The sequence below is a fragment of the Mixophyes fleayi genome, chromosome 2, assembly GCF_038048845.1.
Source record: "Mixophyes fleayi isolate aMixFle1 chromosome 2, aMixFle1.hap1, whole genome shotgun sequence".
In the NCBI taxonomy this organism is placed as follows: Eukaryota; Metazoa; Chordata; class Amphibia; order Anura; family Limnodynastidae; genus Mixophyes; species Mixophyes fleayi.
The window spans coordinates 364,291,748-364,314,968 of record NC_134403.1 but is presented as its reverse complement, the minus strand read 5'-3'; the positions used below and the strand labels follow the sequence as shown (position 1 = coordinate 364,314,968).

The 23,221-nt window shown below is 43.3% G+C and overlaps 1 protein-coding gene across 3 annotated transcripts; it reads left to right on the top strand.

Annotated features, from left to right (window-relative positions):
• Positions 1–256: 256 nt before the first annotated feature.
• ACP6 (acid phosphatase 6, lysophosphatidic) lies at positions 257–22,342 on the top strand. Of its 3 annotated transcripts, none has more exons than XM_075197303.1 (11): positions 257–280; positions 2,113–2,335; positions 5,309–5,437; positions 6,318–6,448; positions 7,365–7,444; positions 8,561–8,648; positions 11,576–11,708; positions 13,569–13,669; positions 14,645–14,740; positions 16,031–16,196; positions 21,325–22,342. In XM_075197303.1, exons 2-11 carry the CDS (start codon positions 2,138–2,140, stop codon positions 21,466–21,468), a joined length of 1,266 nt encoding a protein of 421 aa, XP_075053404.1. In that variant the 5' UTR covers positions 257–280; positions 2,113–2,137; the 3' UTR covers positions 21,469–22,342. The 3 variants fall into 3 exon arrangements, with proteins under 3 accessions (XP_075053404.1, XP_075053403.1, XP_075053402.1); XM_075197302.1 differs by lacking the exon at positions 257–280 and adding an exon at positions 289–419; XM_075197301.1 differs by lacking the exon at positions 257–280 and adding an exon at positions 431–1,037.
• The last annotated feature ends 879 nt before the right edge of the window (positions 22,343–23,221 follow it).

The window sequence follows — 23,221 nt, the reverse complement described above, 5'->3', positions numbered from 1 at the left end:
TGCATGCGCGACAATTGTTTGCCACGACGTTATTTGTTTTTTCAATTCTCAAATCAAATGGTCTCTCCCAAAATGGCGCCGTAGCCGCGAAGATTAAGACATTGACCTGTGTGAATCACCTACAGTAACAGCTCCCAGCGTTTCTCACATTGAGTTTAACCGTCTCGGGCCCGTTGCACCTTGGGAGTTGTAGGCTGCGACCGCCTCCTTGTCTATTAGTGAAAGGGATCTGGAGGCACCGCAGGACTACAGTTCCCAGGATCCTTCGGTATTGTCGGCTGTAAGTTAACCAGTCAGAGTCCAGGGATGACTGTAGTGTGTGGGTGTATTTAGCAGTGTATAGCAGGCAGTGTGTGCCGGGATCCGGGGATCACCCGTCAGGAAGCCCCTGCCGGGACTGGACTCCAGTGCGGACATAGGTTTGGGAGAGGACGTTATAAACTGAGACCAGCCCCCTTTTCCTTCCCCCAATGCTGCAAAACTCCCTCTCTTTCATTTCTCCCACTGCTTCCTCACTGGGGGACAGGCCTTGTGTCCCTGTCTCCTGCATTAGTGCCTTGCACAATGATCCTGTCTTCTTCTTACCCTGCATTGTCCCTCTTAATGTACTGTGTAACATGAGGTCCCATCACTATGGTGCAAGATCTGTGTAATAAGAATATGTGTTGTGCAACCTTTAAATGCAACTCGGTCATCTGCCCTAATTTGCAGAAAACAACATTTTAACATGGGAACTGTATGACACATGCTGCAGTTATTACAGATGCACACTGCATGGTTACCATATAGCCAGTACCCTTGCACCTGGGTGACATGTAAAGGACTGGGTGCATTTCAATGCACTTTACTGCAGAGAATATAATTATTGGTGAAAGAGCATTTTGCATTATAAAAGGTTGGTGTAACGAGGGAGCGCTGGTCCTGCAGTGTTATTCGTGCAACTGGGATTAAATTCCTGACCTGGCAAACGTAGAATCAACTTCTAATGAAGCCAGCCCTAGGTCCAGGATTTAGGAAATGCGCACCGTTATGGGAAGGTAAAGTTATTTAAAAAAAAAAATACTGGTGCAAAGGAGATAAAAAAAAAAAGGTGGTGTTGCCCACAGCAACCATATAAGATTTTAACTTTCATTTTTCCAATGCAGTTTAAAAATAAAGTCAAACATCTGGTTGCAACAGGCAAAAAACACCTTTTTCTTTTGCTTGTTTTTTTATTAAATGCCCTGCATGTGTTAGGAAATCCTATAGGTTACCTGAGTAGTGTATGTTTTATCACAGATGGAAGACTTTGGAGATGCATGTTGGTGTAAGATAAAGTTATATTTCATATAGCAACAGCTAATAACCCAAAAGAGAGAGGAAATCATTGTCTCACTGGCGGCTCTGGTGTTAATTTGTGTGTCTGTATTTGAGCATTAATATATTACAATCTCGGGGAGAAACACTTGGTTCCATTTGTGGGACAGAACCAGCAAGACTACCTGGGTCCAGTAAAACTCTGTGGTTATAATAATCAGTGAATACATATCAGTATTTGGGCACTATATAAATAAATGTTAATACAAATATTAATATTCCTCGGAGGCTAGGCAGACGGGATGTCCTGTGTAATCATTTATGTAAATAAAAATATCTTCTTATAAATAAAATAAAAAATACACCAGACAAATGTCCCTGACAGGAAACGGGTCACATGACTTGTATGTTTTTATGTTATAATATATTTATATTATTATAGAACACATGACATCTTCATCCATTTCCTAAGGGAGATATTTGTCTGCTTCAGGATTAATCAGTTATGTTTTGACTGAATTAACCTGGGATCATTGGTTAATGTCAGTCATGTCCTTTACTTAAATTCATCAGCGGAGTTCGGGTAAACTTGGGCAATTTGTAAGTGTGAAATTCCAAACCAGACAAGGATCCCTCGGGAAAGGGGTCTTGTTAGTCTGTCTGGATTCCATAGACCAGGAACGTGCAGCCGGGACCCGTCTTATATGTTTATTGCACTTCACTTTTTTTTTTTTTTAATACAGTATTTGTCTCACAAAGTAATAAAATTTTGTTGTCCGTCTAAATCAACTTTTTAAATTGTTTTTGCACCTGCAGAAAGTGGCCATCGTGGAAGAACACAATGAGTGTATGGGCTCGTGCTGGACTACTGGGCACTATCCTGTACTGTATGCACAGGAAGAGGAGGGCGTTTGCTGAAGTGAAAATGGATATTGCACAACTATGCACAGAGGGACGGGAGTATGAGCTGAAGCTGGTACAAGTGGTCTTTCGCCATGGAGCACGGACCCCCTTGAAACCAATCCCACACAACGAACAGGTACAGTCAGGACAGCTGATCCGTCACAGTAAATAAAGTACATTTACGTATATTCAAGTAGTCCGGTATCGCCCTCTGGTGGCTAAAGAGGTGGTCACTTGATTGTTTTTTTTTTGTAGTGCGTATTTGAATGACTCAGATTTAGAAGGTACTGGTGGCCTCCAACACAGATTCACTCAGCATCATTTATGAACCACAAAAGATTGGAAATGCGCACTGCCTTTTAATTTGCGGAAATGCACTTGTATGTCCACCAAATATAATTCAAGTTTTATGCCCTTATCCCAATTTTCCAGTCCTTGGTCCCCTGTAAAAGGAAGGATACATCTACTTTATCAGGTTTACTTATAATGCCCGTGGTGAAAACCATAAGACTGTCACAATAAAGTCCAGTCTGCTACCACTTAAGGACATAATATTGGGCAACTTTAAAGCTCTGATGGGATGACAAGTGGGAAGTGCGGAGGAGTCGGTGACACGAATCGCGTCATTGAGGCGCACGCCCACTTCCTGGAATTCTGTCATGTCCCAGACATTCCGGGCGAGTAGACACGTATGCTGTAGGAACCAGCCGCTACAAATGTATTCCTGTAAACGAGTAGCTGTAAGGTGCAAAATGGATGTTATTAAAAGTATAGGTGAGACTCAGGGGTATATTTACTAAACTGCGGGCTTGAAAAAGTGGCGATGTTGCCTGTAGCAACCAATCAGATTCTAGTTTTTATTTTGTAGAATGTACTAAATGATAACTTGAACCTGATTGGTTCCTATAGGCAACATCTTCACTTTTACAAACCTGCAGCTTAGTAAATGTACCCCTCAGTCTATAGAGCAGTGTTTCTCAAGCCCAGTCCTCAGGACCCTCTAACAGTGCAGGTTTGCCAGGTAACAAGGGAAATAATTATACTACCTGTGGATCCGTTACAATGTGTCAGTCAGTAATGAATACACCTGGGCTACAGCAAGGAGATATGGAAAACCTGCACTGTTAGGGGTCCTGAGGATCAGGTTTCAGAAACACTGATCTAGAACCTCAGAGTCCTTTCTCAAAGGAAAGGGGGGATGATGTGACCGACCCCCCCCCCCCCCCCCCACCTCCTTTCCCCCAAAGAAAAAGGGAACACCAAAACTATCATCCATGCTCTCATCATCTCCCGTCTCGACTACTGCAACCTCCTCCTTACTGGCCTCCCCTGCTCCCGCCTTGCCCCCCTCCGCTCTATACTCAATGCGGCTGCGAGACTCATCTTCCTCTCACGCCGCTCCTCCTCTGCCTCCCCTCTCTGTCTTTCCTTACACTGGCTCCCCTTCCCCTACAGAATCCTTTTCAAACTCCTCACCACCACTTACAAGGCTCTCTCTCAGTCTACTGCCCCTTACATATCTAACCTCCTCTCCGTTCACACTCCTGCCCGCTCCCTGCGCTCAGCCAATGATCGCCTCCTCTCCTCCACTCTGATCACCTCTTCCCACTCTAGAATCCAAGACTTTTCCCGTGCTGCCCCCCTTCACTGGAACGACCTCCCTCGCTCCATTCGTCTCTCACCCAATCTGTGCTCCTTCAAGCGGGCACTTAAAACTCACCTGTTCCTTAAGGCCTACCAACCATCCACTTAACCTCTCACCTCTTCTGGTTCTCCCCTGCCCCCTTTCTCTCTCCCCGATGCTTCACTGGCTCCCTTATGTACCTGATTCTGTTTACCCTCCTTTAGGATGTAAGCTCGTATGAGCAGGGCCCATCTTCCCTCCTGTCTCCATACCTGTTCTTCCGCTCCGTCTCTACTGTATCTGCCTGTCTGGAGTTTCTGCAGTACTGGTACTTTGTGTTTATTGTTCTGTACTGTCTTACCCTGTATAGTCTACTGTTTGTACCATGTACGGCGCTGCGGAAACCTTGTGGCGCCTTACAAATAAACGATAATAATAATAACACCTCTCTGAACACTTTCCTTGTCCACTATGTTGTTATTTAAACACAAACATTACATTATATTACATTCAGCATGTATTATACATTCCTTGTGTCGTTGTTCGTCACCCTCCCGTTAGTCGTATGTTGGCCTTTAAATAAGAATAAGTCGTTTCTGTAGAATCACATTTGGGACAGCGCCATCTGCCAGCGATATGAATGCACTGCATACTTTTCCCAGTTATACTAAGGAAAAATAAGTCTAAATATCATCGTAATGAAATAAAGGGCACAGTACAGTTATATTTACTTTTACGTAAATCATTTAAAAATGTTTCCAATTTATTGGCTTGTACATACTTTCCTTTATTACTAAATACATTGTTTTATCTTTCTAGCTAGGCTGGTTAGCCACATATTTGTATGTGCTGTCAGAGAGCACAATATATCCCAGGGCTAAATAATAAACCTCTCTCTCTGATTACACAGAGACATGGCTGAAAAGCACAGAAGATAAAGCAGTGTATTTAATAAGCGCTTATACACCAAAAGTACGATAAATTTAAAATGGATATACCCTTTGGGCTTGTTCACACAGTCTTATTTGTTTGACTGTGCATACGGATTCCCAGTAAATCTCTTTGAGCCGTTTGTAAAGCGGAATTTATTGTGGCGTTTACTAATTGGTTTGAAGTTGTTTTTTTTTTTTGTTTTTTTATCTTAACCTTTTTTTGTACTGTATCTGTAGCATTTTCCCAGAACCCCACAGTGTATCCACCTCTTGGCATCACTACGGTGAAGAAATAAACGCCTATGGGTAGTAGGAGCCAGCAGCCAAAGGCATAAAAAATGCTTTAAATATATATTTTCTCTGTTGCAGATAAATGACAAAATATATCAGTGGTAAAAACTTTTTTCTTCTTTGTTTTTGTAAATGTCCATTGAGAGGCCTTCCAAGGAATGGAGGTGTTTTACTGCTGTGAACGTACAGCCTTAGTTGGGAGCACAGGTGGAGTAGCGGTCAGACCTTACCTTCACTTCGCTGCGTCCTTTGTGTATTACAGGTGGAGTGGGCACCGACTCTGCTGGAGGCACCAGAGCACACGCAGTTTAATTACACAGTCACCAACCTGGCGGGAGGTCCGAAACCACACTCGCCGTTCGAAGAGCGATACCGGTCTCACAAGCTCAAGGTAAACTGCTCAGTGTTTTTATCGGGTGTCTTTAGTACTTTGGCCCAATTGCCGAACGTCCGCCAACTTAATGCCGTGCGGCGGTGGCTTCTTAATGAGGCGCTGCTGGTTTTAGACAGCAGGTAGAAGATGGCCTCTGCGCTTTTTTGAGAGCCCAGACACCGCTGGCCCCCGGCTGGGGTGTCTTGAGTGGCTGCCAGCTACCGCTTCCTTGGCAGAGCGCTACATTCTCATCCGAATACATGGATCCTCCCAGCAGGGGGCAGTACAGGGGAGGTCTGAGTCGGATCTCCCCCGCACACTAGTATTATTATCTCTGTGTTAATACTAGCTATATGCTGTATCTGTGATGTTTAATAGATGGCAGTGTAGTATATTTAGGAAGCAATTTTTACCCCGTGTAATAGTTTCAGTCTGTTCTACAGAGCAGAGTGTATTATTCTGAAGCTGTTTACATAACTCAATTTAAAATGACTCAACCTTGAAGACAAGCAGCACTTGATTTAATATTGTTATAGTAATTTAGCAGAATGGAGGGTGATACGCGAATGAATCGTCAGCTGTCCTGGTGGTGACAGCCATAGTCCTTTAATAGATTATTTTTAATACTGTTCTCCTTTACCAGCGTATTGTGCAGCGTTGTACAAACAGAGAAAGTTTATTCATTCGCATCAGTCCTTGTCTCACTACAGCTTAAAATCTGATTCTGAACAAGGCAGATAGTCTTGCCCGGAATCCAGTCCACAACACCAGAGCTGAGAGGCGACAATGCTGATCACTGTGCCATCCGTATTACAAACGCAATTGTGTCTAAAGTGTTTTTGTTTGGTCCTCTATCACCAAGCGGGGTTGAAGACTTTCCCCAACGTCTCATTCACAGGGTGGGACCTTCCCAGGACAGCTCACCACTGTGGGGATGCAGCAGATGTTCAACCTCGGAGCCAGGCTCAGGAAGAACTACGTGGAGAAGCAGCGGTTCCTTTCTCCAGCGTTTAAACCATCAGAGGTCTAGTAAGTATCCTGTGACAAGGAGCAGTAACATAACCACTGCCTCTTCTAAGGTCATTTCTCATAGGTTAAAGCCAGATTTTGGTATTTGGTTATGGTCTTTGAATGAAATATAACATTGATCTGAGCTTGTACTTCTATCTAGACACCTTTTCTCCTCTGTGATCAGACGTTTGTCCCCTTTTACCAGACCTCATTTTGTGGCTCTCCCAAGATGTTCTATCACAAGAAGATAATCTGGGATAACATTGGCAGGAGTTTTGCTATGAGCTGAAGGGATCGTAGAACACAAACAATGTCAGTGTGCATTGTACAATCTCTGTAAGCAGATTCAGTAACACCCTCAGAAAGGCTAAGGAAAGCCCAGGAATATTATCATATACTTTTGTTAGTATTCTCATTAGATCAATATGATGGAGATATTAAACAATAGTGAGTCATTCGTTAAAGAAATTTTTGTCCAAAGTGAAAAAATCGGGAAACTCGTGAATGGTAGCAGCTTGCTGCCCGATAAGGTCGGTTTAATGGATAGTTCACAGCTAGCAGGAGGAAAAAGGACTGAGAAAGCCCCAACTTGTTTATTTTCATATTCATTTGAGAAAGCTCAGCTGGATTCTGTATCACACACACAATTGGATTGCAAACAGAGTTTGTAAGTGCTGTACATCCACCATAGAACCGTAATGCAGCAGTAAGTGCTGTACATCCACCATAATACAGTAATACAGCAGTAAGTGCTCTACATCCACTATAAAACAGTAATGCACCGATCAAATTTACTCGCCAATCTTAAACCAATGAATAAAACATAATTGCTTGGGTTTCCTTTTAAATAAATCTTATGGTGTTTTGCAAGTTGGAGTCAAGCAGGAGATATCCCTCTGTGATAGGTCTTGTAACCACTTCCTTTCCGTTTCAGTGTCCGCTCCACTAACATAGTCCGTAATATGGAGTCGACGCGATGTTTGCTGGCCGGACTGTTCCAGCAGCAGCAGGAAGGTCAGTCCTTGTTCTGTTACTTACAGGAAAGTAAAATATAAAATATTGTTCATGCCTTCTAAGGTTATATGATTAAAAACACACTTATTTCTAGTGCGTGGGTAATAATTTTGCTCATCCCCCTTCTCCCCCCTGAATATTTTCTCTGTGCTGACTGCCCCTCTATACTATATTTGTTGGTTGCTATGTGGTAGCTTGCATAGCAACCGTGCCAGCTTGACAGAACGCCCCCTGTGCCATTAGGAGGTTGGCATGTCATCGAGTGTCAGTCTAGCTGGGACTGTTGCTATGCAACTTGTTACATAGCAACCAATGGCAGCAGGACATACAGATCAGAGCACCGGCGTACCCGGGTGGCGAGTAGTTAAAACACCTCCGCAGGTTCCCCAACATATAAATGCAGAAAGTTGTTTTGAGGAGCTTCTGTTTCTGTCAGTCTGGGTTAGAAGAGAGATATTTTGCAATCTCAAAATTAGAGTAAAAAAAATGACATTCATATAGCAATAACTGTATGTAACTAAGATATACTATGAAAATACCTTGTATGTACAGTACGCATTGCAATCCTCTATATTTATGTAACTAATGGGGAAAAAAAAAATAATATTTTTTTAATAATATAGTGTTACAGTGAACACCTAGAAAGAAGTTATAATCACCAGCTTGGGGAGAGTGTTGCTCACAAGAGCTTGCAATCTGCATTATTTTAGTGGACTGGTTAAGTTACCGTGGGCAATAATACATTTATAATTCCATAGAGACATTTATTCCCAGCATATAAATGACAAAGCAACAATGTAGATTTTGGCTGACATTAAACGACTTTTATTATAACTTAATAGAATGATTTATTACTGTTTCCTATTAAGCAGCATTGTATAATTACGCAAAGATTCTGCGTGCTAATTGGGTTAGTGGAGGGATCCGTAATGTTGTGTAATATGATTATACCCAGCTCTCGATTTATAACTTCAGCTTAATACACAGGCCAAGCCTGTTGTTATAGAGAGCGGCCTCTATACAAAGGGCGACCTATAATGGTGTTAGTACATGTATTGCACTCTTATGTTTATGTGATATAGTTTAATTTATTTTATTTTGTGGTGTTTTCTACAGGACCTGTCACTATCGTCACAGCAGACGCCAACAGTGAAATCCTGTACCCCAATTATCAGGGCTGCCGGCAGCTGAAACACCTGACCAGGTCACTACTTTATTGATGCTCTATGTAGTAGTAAGAGACTGGGGGATTAAAGGGTCTGTTTACCTGGGGGCAACCCTGCTTTCTGGCCCATGTAGGGCAAAAAGGTGCCCCCCCCCCCAGGCAACGTACCCCCCACATTTACGTGTCACCAGCTGTCACTCAGTACACAGAAGTAGCTGACACTATTCAGTGCTCCCATCCTAGATATTCAAGCTGCTAAGACAGGATGTGTGTATTGGTTGGTCGGCCCCAGCTCTTGTCCAATCAGATGCCGCATCTAATACACACCTCCCATCTTCTGCAGTGCCGCTCCCCCGCCTGGTCCCAGTATCCAGCGATAAAGCGTCAGTAGTGTGAATGCCAGGGGGTGAACCCTCACCAATTTACCACACATAGAGGGTACTTTGGAAAGGGTGGGCTGGACCCCAGGTAGAAAACCTCCTTTAAAGTGAAAGCAGACTGAAACCTCCTGTGCTGCGGCATTCTGGGTAATTTAGTTTTTTATTTCTTTTTATCGTGTTCTTTAGTGAACGCTACCTTTTAGTTTAATAACAAAGACATCGCATATCATCGGATGTTGATTAAAGCTGCTGGGCCAGGTAACGATGTAGAGAAGGAGGCGTCGCCCACATCAACCAATCAGGTTCCAGTTGTTTAGTACGGCTTAGAGCAGTGGTGGACAACAGGCGGCCTCCCAAACCTTCACCTCCCCCTTATTAAATTATGTTTCCACTTCTTCTCCTGTCATACCTCGCACCCGTGTTGTGTAGGGGACTAATTTATGCTTAATAAGTAACGTTTTCAAAAGAGAAGTGCAAACTGACTCACTCAGAACTAAAGTTAATTTCCACGCACTTACTGCTCCCCACTTACTGGTCAGTGCCCCTGATCCGCTAGTCCTGTAGTATAAGGGAGGACACTAGATCCTAACTCTGTAGCTTGGACCAGGGCTGGTGAATCTTACCCCTGCCTGTGGTAACCCGTTATAGGATGGAACAAGAACAGAAAGCCTATTGTGGCAAAAACGCCCGTTTTTTTGACAATAGGGCCGTTCTCTCTGATAAATATACCCATTATCCATAATCCATAATCAGCAAGGAGCAGCTAGAGAGTTATGTGGAGGAAACGGGAGAATCAGAAGAGAACCAATAAACTGATGTGTTGCTGGAGCAGATGATCTGCGCATCACATGACTGGTGAGCGTGAGGCAGTTCTGGGTATCCCTCTGCAATATGTCTGGTAATGATGGATGAGAGACTAGCCGTGTAGGAGAAGGTCTCCCACTTATGTGTGCGGGAGATTGTCAGTCTGGAAACACTGACCTTTTTGTTGTTTCCCAGTGAAGTAAAAGAGGAAGTCGGGCAGAAAGAAGTGAGTTTCGGGTGCTTGAGCAATAAATAAAACCGCTGTCTAGACCAGTGATGACTAACCTGTGACACTCCAGGGGGTAAATGTATCAATCTGCGGGTTCTTCAACACCCGCGTGTTCAGCCTCTTCCGCGATTAAATTTCAAGCGGCGCTGCATTGTAAAGGGTTAACTTCCCTACAAGTCCCAGCATACCCTTCCAGCAATAAGCGGCTATATATTTGCAAAGCATGCTGGGACTTGTAGTTTCACAATACCTGGAATGTCACAGGTGAGCCAACACTGGTCTAGACTACAGATAAAAGCACAGAGGAAACTGGGTGACTGAGACTTCATGTTGGGCCTAATTCTTCTTAATAGCTGCACAAATGTCATTAGAATTTGCAGATAAGTGATCAAGGTGTGTGTGTGTGTGTGTGTGTGTGTGTGTGTGTATGTGTATATATATATATATATATATAGAGAGATTATTGTGACGCTTTTTCTAATGCACCGAAACAAGATAACCACAGCAACCAAACTGTACCACTAAAAAGGACAGCTAGAATCTGATTGGTCGGTCTGGGTCATTGTGCATTTTCCTGTGCATAAATATCACCCACTGTGTCTCTATTTTAAAAATAATTCAACAACTATATTATCTGTTTTGCTTTGTTGTGATGCAACATTGTCGAGATTGCAATCTCTTTACTGCTAACTATTTAATAAATAGGCACGTTAAATCATTTCGATAATAAATAGACCCCAATGTTTGTTCCTTAGAGCGTCAGGAGAATAGAAAAGATATGTCTGTTACTTTGTATTAGAGATATATGAAGGGCGATATTTCTGTTGGCGCCTTGTGTTGACACTCCGCCCAGGCTTCAAGTAACGGGATTGTCACATCATTTATCCATAGATTTCTGTGTTCAGTTTGGATGAGATCCGGGCGTTGGGCTCTGGAGTCCAGCGGACTATTGCTTTCAGGTTTAATGCAGTCAGAAGAAGACCATGGGGTGTTGGTAGTCATCTTCTGACCGCAATTTCCTCCACATCTGATAATGATCCATTAGATTGCGATAGAATCATTATTTGGCATTGTGTTTGCCTTGGGAGGCCTAGAAGTCTCCTGTGAACAGTCTGTACATAGTAATACATAGTACGGAGGATGTGCAGTCAAACCCATATATAGAAGTATTTGAGTGGAGGTTGAGGTCACTGCCCATATAACCGTAGGTGTTCTACCACACTGTACAATAACTAGTTTTCCCGGGACCCTCCGAAAGGGGTGTGGTCTAAAGGAACTTGTCTTAAGATAAATGGGGGGGAGGTGTTACTCTGCAGATCAGGGCGTGGTTGTTGGGTAGTGGGCATGGATTGGGTAGGTACCACCTAGTTTGGGCATTTTGGGGCTCATGAGGGTCTAACTAAAAACGTTGGACAGTCCTCATGAGCAGTCACGTGTCGTCTTCGTAAGGGGTAAATAATTACAGAATATCGACACATGGTTCATTTGATTTGATTTTAGCATAAAAACGCCAATTTACCCGTCGGTAACACAGGTTTTCTTTGCTGTCTCAGTGGTCGAATGCCCAACGCCTACACCCAGCCGGGCATGACGGACGAATTGAAGAAGCTGCAGCGGGATTTGAATATCGACAACACAAAACCAGCGGATTTCTTCCTGCTCCTCGACAACCTGCTGGCGGAAAAGGTGAGCTGGGCAAAATCCAGGCAGGAGCCGGTGGCAGAGACGGAAAGGCTCATGGGAAGGGTGTTTCCACCTTCAGACAAGTTTATCTTATTGCTTTGTCCACGCCATAACGCTTCTTTTATTAATGCATTGTATTTCCTTACTGTGCTTTCGCCATGGACTTTATATGCTCCAAGCAGTTGTTTTGTTGACCTTGGTTACATTACAGCTCATCACTGCTGTGTGCAATGGATACAGTTATACCCACAGAGCAGGTTTGTGTTGTATCCAAGGTCTATGAAAATGATAAACTCCACCTTTGCGATATAAAGACTTTGATAAAGTACACAGCAGAAATCTGGAAAGGTAAAACGATGTGTGACGGCCTGACAGGGTTCATAACTTCTCCTTTCACTCTCTTTATTTTAAGGACGTATTTAGTATAAAAAACAAAAAGTAGAAGTGTAAAATGGAACTACTGTGTAAACAAGTATATTCCCTACAGAGGGTTGATGATTTAGCTTAAAGGCAGTAAAGTATGGGGTTAATTTCCTATAAATCAGTTAATCGGAACATCTGGAGCCGCAAAGGGTTCCAGCCACTGCCGAAGTCAAGGGAGTGAACAGCTGACGAGGGAGATGGAAGATCGCGCTGAGGACAGGACGGAACACAGAGCAGCTGGTAGTGGGGAAGAAAAGTACAGGGATTAAAGAATAGATAGGTGGTTAGAAGAGCTGTCGGTAGGTAAAAGATTGTTGCTTTGTAAACTAGTAGATAAGAATTAGTATATCTGAAATTAATATATTGTTAGTAAATTACGTTACTGGTCAGGTCCAAACTAGTAGTAGTTAGTAGCTTAGAAATTAGATAAACCAGGTGTCAGTAAAGTGCTGCAGTTATACCAGACTGACAGATGAAAAAGGAAAAATGTGTCCAGATTATTTGGGGGTCTTGTGTTGGTCGGGATCATCAGAATCCCCTCTTTCATGCAGTAATAAGTGGACTGCAGACCAAATCCAACAGACAGAACTTGGGGACCACAACAAATGTGTTTAGTAAAAGTTCCTGATGACCAGACTTGAGCAACTGTCCGTATCAACAATCAGAATCCAGTAAAAATACCCAAAAAAATGAACTACTGTTGCTTACATATAGTAAGATGAATCGCTCCTATAATAGGCTAATCAAGGAACTCTAGTCGACAACGAGTGGATTGAACGAAAGGGACAGGGTAGGTGCACAGATGGTCACTTTCACTGTTCCTCGGAACAAGTGTATTGTACTATGGTGCTAATAAAGCTTTTCTAGTTTGACAACGGCCTCCCCGCTTGCTTGTCGTGTGGATTAGCCGCATCAACGGACACGCTGACCATCTGTGCATCTACCCTGTCCCTTTCGTTCAGTCCACTCGTTGTCGACTTCGGAGTTCCTTGATCAGCCTATTATAGGAGCGATTCATTGGCTGCTGGGATTGGGGCACATGTGTTCCCCATGTGCGTAGGCAGCTGCTGGAAACGGGGCACATGTGTTCTTCATCTACGGCGGCAGCTGCTGGAAACCGAGCCAGGAATACTTGTTCCCCATGTACGGCGGCAGCTGCTGTCACAAAGGAGGCAACAGAGATGGCAACAGCTAAAGCCTAGATAAAGATTTAAGTTATACAATGTCTTCTAGCGCCACCGTCTTTAGGGTAAATTTGTAATTGCCGTTATCCTTGTCCCTTCCTTTCCTTTACACACCTGTAGCTTTCCAGGTCCCAGCATACCCTGCCATCTATAGGCTGGGGCTTGTAGTTTCACAACACTCAGAGAACCTCAGGTTATCACTGTCCTACACAGAGCTCCATAGCTGATGTAACTGAACGTCTGCATTGTTCCATAGGTTCACGGGTTCCCGTTCTCCAGGAGATATAGGAGCCACCTGCAGAGGTCTGAGCAGAGAGCCATCGATATTTTGACTTATATAATGGGACCCAATAAAAGGTACGCATCCTCTTCATCCATCCATGCTGGATTAGGCATCATGTGCTGTGGTGGAACTACAAATCCCAGCATACCCTGCCGGCTGGCTAGCCACAGGTTTCCCATCCTATTCCAGAGACTACTTCAGTTAGCCGATGTAGTGTTCCGTTACTATGAATACGGATTGTCTTACGCCGTCCCGGCATAACGGCCGTTTATTGTTTGACCTACTGGCAGTACCTTAACCCCTGAATGGCCAGGAGATACCTTATGGCTTTGTGACACATTTTTGCTATGTGCTGGTTAAACGTCAGTAAATCTTTTACTTCTGTGTCCGATTTGACTGTCTCTTGGTGGTGTTTGTAAATAAATAAATAGGGTTTTGTTTTTTTTTAGCGTTATCAAAGCTAATTTAGACAGAAATAGTAAAAGAAAAGTCAGTTGTGTTTTGAGTATGCTGCTGCTACCCGTACATGTGAGAAATAGAGGAACACATATATTCTCATACTAATATGTGTCATTCTCTGTCTTGTTTAGATGGTTTTGAAATGACGGTGTGGATTAATTTTTTTATTATTATTTTTTATATATAAACCTTTATTTTTTATTAGAATATATTTCCATTTGTATAGCATCTGCTTGTTTGCTCTGTCTGACATACAGTTCCAGTGAGAGCTGAAACAAACAGTTACGTTTTTGATTTGTTGTTAGTCTGAGGACTAATTTGGGTCAGACCCAGTAGTCACGTCTCCCGCCTGGTGATCACGTGATCGGCTGAAGCCTCGCATCCTGGATACACTGTGTGGTCTTCAATAGAAATAATAGAACGGTCAGTAACCTCTCATAACTGACAGTCTCTCTCTGGAGTCCGGCTATAAGCAATTCATGGCCTGAAATATAACATATAATAACTCCTTAACACATTAATAAACGGCTCCCCCACCTTGTTAGTGATTCCAGGCTCTCTCACCTTGAACATGATTGTATGTTTTGCAGGGAGGTGCTGAAGCTGAGCGTGGGCCCGTTCCTGTACACCCTGCGGAGTAACATACTGGAGGTGACAAAGGGAACGACAGCGGACGCACAGACCAGGTACAGAAAGCGCCACCTACGGACTACTGATCATGTGACCGCGCAGTGTCATTTTTATTGTGCGCCTTCTGCCTGACGAGGGGCACGACCACTTTCTAGTGTCTGGAAGTGTCTCCCCCGCTCCGTGTGACTGAGTGATTCGGATATAGGGGCTGTCTTTATTTCATCTGACTTTTGTGTGTTTGAATGTTTTCATTACTTTGGTTGAAACTCACCTAGAAATGCCATCTTCCGTCTAAGTTGTTCATGAAAGGCCCCCCCGCTGAGTATAGGCCTGTTTCTGCCACCTCTGAAAATGAGGACAATGCTTGGTGGCCCCTGACTAATTGAGACCCCTCCCTAGGCGGTTTCATGCTCCTAGGCCACACTCTGCAAGGAACAGACCGGCTCGCCCAGCTCATACCAGCTCATAATGCTACATCTTACACTCCACATGACCTTACAACGTGGCATTTATGCTGTGAGATGGCAGTTTTGCATCTTTGTTTATGTATCTTGTAGATCTTTAGCCAGCGATCTCCATGTAAGTGGTTCCAGCACAGAGTGCAGCATTACATTTAGGTTAATATTTGTCTAGTTTATAAGCAGCTTTATGCAAAGAGGTTAAACCTTTATTTGGCTCCAGAATCATCCGGCTACTGGGTAAATATCGTGTGCAGGAAATAAGATGATATAAATAGACTATGTATCTTCTCCACTCCCCTCCAGTGCTTTCTGTAGTAACACCTGGTAACCCGTAACCACAGGAATAATCAGATTATGTTCACATCTGACCTCCAGTGAAGTAAATGATCAGCTCTGGTACTTCAGCCCTGGATGTAAGACTTCTACAACGCAGCATTTACTCGCTGAATGGATGTTACTAGGAGGATGGACATCTCTGCAGGATCACTTATAACTTATCAGAATATAGAAATGATGAGATTTGAGTCTACTGATCACTAAAAGACTTTTTAAGGCAACTCTTTAGTGGTTGATAACAGTGTTAGAGCAGAAGATGTCTGTATAGTTCTGAACTGGAGAAACCTACAGAAAGTTGTTACAATAGTCCATGTGGGTTATAATGAGGGCAATGTGAGTGAGAGAGAATCTAACACAGATCTAAACCCTCTTGGGGGAGCGAAGGTTGGAGATTCACAACTGAGCCAGGGATTTAAATTTTTACTTACAAGGTAAAAAAAAGACTCCAGGGGGTGTCATATTAATGTGGGGTTATAACACGGCCGCTTACATTAGGTTATTATTTGGGCTGATCCGTGGACTGACGGTGTTCTCTATTTCCATCCCCAGGAAGCTTTTCCTCTATGCCACGCACGATGTGACCCTAATACCTCTTCTCATTGCCCTTGGGATCTTTGACCAGAAGTGGCCTCCTTATGCTGCTGACCTGACCTTTGAACTGTACCAGCATCGGCCGTCCAATGAGTGGTTCGCTCGGCTTAACTACAACGGGAAGGTAAGAAATCGGACCTATCTGTAAAGTATCTTTATTTAAAGGTGGTGGTTCAGTTGAGATGGCTTCCTAAGCAAACGTGTCCCACACGTGTTGCAAATCCCGTTGACTGAAGTAGAGAGTTGGTTTGGGCAACGACTTTACGCAGGAGAATTCAGTCCATCGATATAAACTTCAATAGACCTCCACAGAATCTCTTCCTTGCAGCTCTATTGAAGATCTATTGGCGGCTTGTGATGAGCGTGTTTGAAGATGGGCACCGTGAGGTGCGAGCCAGCTCTCGGCTTTAGGTAATCGAGGATTCCCCTGTACGTCGGAGGTATGTTTGTGGTGTGACTTCAACCTTCAGCTCTAGATCCCAAACAGACCATGAGACCCAAATCCAAACCTCCAAAGTTTTTAATATCTATCCTGAACCATTTCTTATTTTCTCATGAGAGTACGCACCAAGCCTGTAGCACAAATGTATTATTATACATACACGTGCTTAAGTGTTCTGAGTTTGAATGAGGCAAATCTGGGCCTTGGGCTATGGCCGCCACCCTAAACACCTTCATTTTAATCCACCACCGGGGCGTAAACCTCTATGGTGTGTAAAGTAAATACAGTGTCCTAATAATGATACTCAATAGAGGCACACCGCCTCAATATAAGACTTTCCAATAATCCGGTCCTCCAGCTTATATAATGCAGCTGATTGGACGGTTGCCTTGATCATGTGATCTGCACTGTTCTGTTTGAGGGGGCGGGGCTATTAGGGAAACTTTTATATAAAAGGATAATTCCACCCAAACCTCACAATTTAGTTTCGGGTGGAATCTCTTAATCCCCTGTCCCCCAATCTTATTACCAGGGGTCCAGCATATTCGGGATATCCGGTGGGTCCCCTAGACACGATCACAGGCTCTCCTTGGCAATAGTTAATTGTTAATATTGATTTAACATTGCTGAGGGGCACAGGGGACATGGGGAGGGGGTCTGCACCAATTCTAGTAACTGGAGGCGCCATCATGGAATGTATTTCTTTCCCCTTTTGCTTGCTTTCTCCTATGTAATACAAATACAATAATAACATATTAGAATAAATAAATAACACTTTGGTAGACTGAAAAATTAGAGCGTTTTTCCCAGTTCCAGTGACACTTTCCATAAAGTGAGATTTGGTCTGGTCATAAATGGACGAAAACCCTGCGGGATCATGGGAAAAATTTACATACTAAAGAGATCAACGTCTTTAAGGTTATCTTCACTTCAATAACGTTTTTTTTTTTTAATAGGTTAATTGTGCTCAACAGACTCTAAGTGGGTATATTTACTAAACTGCAGGTCTGAAAAAGTGGAGCTGTTGCCTATAGCAACCAATCACATTCTAGCTGTCATTTTGTAGAATGTACTAAATAAATGATAACTAGAATCTGATTTTTTCAAACCTGCAGTTAAGTAAATATACTCCTAAACCTCCCTATACGCCCCCCCCCCCCCCCCCCCAACCATATCTTCTTGGCAACGTCATTGGATTTGATCAGAGTAGCAGGAAATCTATTCCCACTACTAGGTTCAGACCTGATGACATTGGGGGGCTGACCGTAGACAAAGGATTCTCGACAACCGGCCACCAGAGATGGCTGAAGTTTCAGCAGATGTAAGAGCTATATACACCCTGCTAAACAGTGTATCCGACAAATGCTGGAAGATTGGAGAGTGATTATTTTTACAAAATAGATCCTTAGGATTTTGTACATTTAACCCCTAAAAATAAACTCCGGAAAAGCAGCGTTTTCCTTCTGAACAACTCGCGATTACGTCACATTTTTTACCGTAATGTTTCTCTACATGTTTTTAGAGCTCAGTGATGAGGTCTTATGAAGTCTATAACTCTCACCTGATGTATCAAATAAATAGCAGGACAGTCTGTGCTTTGTCTCTTATGTGTCAGGAACCAGGTTCCTGGAGGAAGTTACCTGCAGGAATGGGATTCTCACATATTTGGTGTTTTATTATTTTATATCGGAGAAATAGAACAAATCTACATTTTCCAGCTTTATCACTGGGTTACATTGCTTATAGTAACCTATTTCCAGGCCCATACACAGTACATTGGGATAAATATGACAATGAAGAGAGTGAGAATAGAATGATTTCACAGACTGGCTCCCACAAGAAATGTGCTAGAAGGCAATTAATTTGTTATTCTAATAATATGTTATTTCCTGTCAGCCGGGAAAGTACGTGTTGTGCTTTATCTTTATACTGAACTACATATTAACTGTAAATGATGTCACAAAGCAGAGATCGCTTAACCTTAGCACCCTGGGGGGGGGGGGGGGCGAGACCACTTAACCTGCTGTGATAGACAAGTGATACAATCTTAGTGGTTGCTGGTTGCTATGGGCAACACCACCTTTTCTATAATGGCTTGTGGAAGTGTTTAAATAGATATCACTTTATAATTACACGATTAGGTGTTTTTTAATAACACAGCCTGTCTTTATACTAGGTGCACACAGATGTGGTAGGCAATCTCACAATTATTTAATTGTGAATACTGTATTATTTAAACATTATTTAGAGCCTGAGAGAGACTACTCGGAGAACCCGCATTATACCCGTGTTGGCGCTATCCCTGTGTCCCATGTAGACCGTACAACTCCAGCTCACCGGGATATTATGTGTGTATTACTGGCTGTACTTACCCTGCACATAGCTCTTATCTCTCATATACACCCCAGCGATTCATCCTTCAGTCCTGTGATTGTCTTGGTGAGAAGGATTTGCATCGTCTGTCATTTTCTTCTTATCAGCCTCATGTAAATGCTCAAAAAGAAATGACGGAACATCCCTTTAAGCGTTTCGCTTCCATCCCGCCAGCCGTCCGTATGATAAATAAGTCGCAGAGCAGAGGGTTTTGGAATGAATGTTCTTTAGGAGGAAAACATCTGTTTTCTGCCACCCACAGCACATGTCATAAGCTGGTAATATCGGGGAACTAGACCCATTCCTTTAGCTCCTGTCTGAGGAGCTAGAGCTAAAATACAACACAAGCGGATGCAGTATATAAGCGGCCTCTCGCGATATTCAGAAATGTATATAGAACGGACGGGGTCATCTTATCCGTCTCACAATGATGTCTTGTTCTCCGTTATGTGGCTGAAAAATACCAAACTTGGATAAAGACCACGGGGTCTATCCATTGCTGTGTTACTGAACAGAAGGGTGCCCTCTCACCCCACCCCTCGTGCTGCTGGTGGGTGGCAGTGTAACCAGGGCAGATTCATCTACTAATTGCAGCAAACGATCACTGTACAGCTCTAGTGATATGCTCTATTACATACAAGATCATACAGACCCCAGATTACTTCATAATGCAGATTCACAAACCTCTGGTGACCCGACAGTCTGCACTTTGATTGGTGGATAGCTATCCACCAATCCGGAGTGTAAGGAACAGTCCAGCGTGTATGGCCACTTCCTAGGACATCTGACAGGCTCAGGTCTGTTTGACTTGGCCGAATAACAGCCCTGCTTCCATCTAGTTTTCCCATAAATTTTGGTTGCTTGACAAGGAATTGTAGCCAGGATCCCCAGGTCACTGACAAACTATTTCCAGCTGCTGTGACTTAATCCTGAGCGCTTCCTCTTCAGCCAAACGGTGGGACATGATGACTCCAGCACAAACTTTGGCCTCACTCTGTTCACTTGTGTTACCTCCCACAGTTCAACTACTAGTAGGTTAATTGCGCTCTGATTGCATTGTCCCAGTACGTGTTTTCCAGCGGTAGGAAAATGTAGATTGTAAGCTCCCAAGTGGCAGGTGTATTTATAGTTCTCTACTTATATAGCGCCAAAATATTCTGCGGTGCTATCATCAAAGGATAATGGTAATAATAACAATCAGACTGTGTTATGTCTGGCCAGAGAGAATCTTGGCTGTGTCTTCATATTACAGAAAATGTGGCACACATAGACACAAAATATTCCCCCCAATGATCACCGCTTTATCTAAAATAAGTTCTGAGAAGATCTTGAAACTTTTGTATTTGCAAAGGTCGATAGTAGCTTTTATTAATTACGTAAGGCTCCACGCCCCCACCAAACTAGACCTCGGCTCCATCTATGCCTGAGTCAAACACCCAAACCGTCACCAACTAGGTCTTTGCTGAATCCAGGCCCTGCAGTAGACCCTACACCAAGTAGGTCTTTGCTCCATCCAGGCCCTGCAGTAGACCACTACATCATCTAAGCCCTCACCACGTAGGTCTCTGCTCCCTCCAGGCCCTGCAGTAGACCCCTACACATCTAAGCCCCTCACCAACTAGGTCTCCGCTCCATCCAGGCTCTGCAGTAGACCCCTACACCATCTAAGCCCCTCACCAAGTAGGTGTCTGCTCCGTCCAGGCCCTGCAGTAGACCACTACACCATCTAAGTCCCTCACTAACTAGGTCTCTGCACAGTTTAGGCCTCTGCACATTCTAGGCCCTGCACTGGACACCTACAGCATCCAAGACTCTGCTCCACCAAGGCCCTGCACCTCCCAGGCCTCCATTAACTAGGCCTTTGCCTCATCTCTCACCGCTGCTATCCAGAAAAGGCTCCAAAGCACAAACGACACCCAAACCATCTATATACCATGTACCTTAGACCTCTACACCATATAAGTCTGGAATGAGCTTTATCAGATCTCACCATATACTCAATCTCACAACATCCTCATTTGTGAGCATCCTCTCTAGATTGTAAACTTGCAGAAGCAGGGTCATTTCTACCCTCATGTCTGTGCCTCGCCCATATCGTAAATAATCCTGTCCCTTATGCTCTAAATCCATAACTTGAGTGCGCTGCCCAATCCCCTAACCCCTTTATCAGATCCGTCTCGTCCGGTCTCCTATGTAATTTTCCCCATTGTGCTCCTTCAGGCAATAACCTGAGTGCTCCACGGATGGCTGCTTGCCCTGTACCTAATACTATATCTATCATCGTATCGTATGTTCTTTCACGTTTACTGTATTATCTGTATGTCATGTATCAAGAGCTATAGAAAAATATATTTATATTATTATTATTATTGTACTGGTTGTTTAAACTGATCCATATATTAATCAATAAAACATAAGATCGTTCTCTGTTTTTCAGGAACAGGTGTTGAGAGGATGTCCAGCTGGACTGTGTCCCCTCCAGCAGTTTCTGAACGCTCTCTCTGATTACGTTCTAAGTCCAGAAGACTACAGCGCGCTGTGCTTTACAGAGATGGACAATACAAAGGATGCAGCAAAATAACTGCACGATGGACAGCACAGAACCAAACAGCCCTTTGAACAGCACCAGAGGCTTATTAAATAACATGACGGAAATGGCGCACGCTGGTGTTGAATCCTGTCGCAGCCGATCAACAGCGATGCGTCTACTGCAAATGGAAAGAACGTGAAAGCTGCCGATTGGGTGCAACAAATATGTGCCATTTGCGTTGTTATTAAATAAGCTATATACAATAAGTAATTTTTTAATTTTTTTTACCTAAACAGTCAGATACACCCAGCTAGAGAGTGTATCCTAACTGGTACCATTTCCTACAGAGTCTTTATCTTCTGTGGGCCAGCTGTTTGCAGTACACCCGATCCCTGCCGCCACGTCGTCGGGCCATTACCAGTTCGAATCGGTTAGCAAGAAAAATGATTTGCCTTGGTTATTTTCATACTTGACGAAACGCGGCAGTGGAGGTATGGGTGCATTCTAACGACCGCCTATACACCTGTACAGGTGTCCAGACATACCTCAGCCAATTGATAGGCTACAGTGTCATGAATATAGCCCATAAGATGGCTGCCTCCATTGTGTGTACATACAAGTGTAAAGAAGAACAGCCCGAGACCCTCCAAGCTATAGCTCCGCCTCCCACGAGCACCAGACCAATCACCGTGAGATTTCTGTCAGCTCGTTCGGCCCCACCTCAGGTGAGCCCTTGAACCTTCTTCACAAACTGCTGCTGTATATTTATTGATAAACAGGGACAAAAGGGGGAAACCGGGGAACAGTTTTATTAAACCGACCTTTTACTTTTTGTGAAATTGTTCAAGGTGTGTAAACCTTTTCTTTTTTAAGAAAAAATCTTTCCACATTTTAGAAAAACAAATAAAATTCCTCAGTCTTCCTACTTTTTGTGGTTTTATGATGGATGTGTATGTAAAAAAAAATAGAATGAACAAGGTCTCATTTGTACATTTAATTTTAAAGTTCATTATATTCACAGATAACGAGCAAGCCAAATAAAGTAACGACAAGAGAGCCTGGCGGAATACAAGGCCAGTAACACTCTGCTGCTGTCACCTATTACCTCCAGGTATAAGATTAATGGGGTTATATTTACTAAACTCTGGGTTTGAAAAGTGGAGATGTTGCTTATAGCAACCAATCAGATTCTAGTTAGCATTTATTTAGAAATTCTACAAAATGACAGCCAGAATCTGATTGGCTGCTATAGGCAACATCTCCACTTTTTCAAACCCGCAGTTTAGTAAATATACCCCATAGACTGGAGTGGACTGTGCTATATGGCAGCAGTGGGATGTTATTGCGCTACAGCGCATCCTTCTGTAACGGACTGACTGCACCAACTGCAGTGCTCGTATCCTGCTCCATCCCTTACAAGCCCCCTGGTTAGAGAAGTGCTCATAGGAGCATGGTGGAGTACAACTGTAAAATATTATTCTTATTCCACATGTGGCTACGAAATTTTGCCTGTTTTGCTGGCTGGGGTTGGCTTCAAGAGTTCCCAAGTCTACCCCAATCACACCCCACAGCAGAATGAATGGATACACATTGACAGAGCTTGAATCGTAGTTAATAAATTCTCCTAAATGTCAGTTTACAAACACAGTGCGAATGGCAAAGCCAAATAGAACTTGAAGATTGTGTCACCAGAACATCGTACCCCAGTAAATCTCTTCTGCTGAACTCGATTTGCAAAAAAAAAAAAAAAAAGCCTTCATTTCCCTTGTCTGCTTCAAATACAACACATTATCATTCTGTTCAA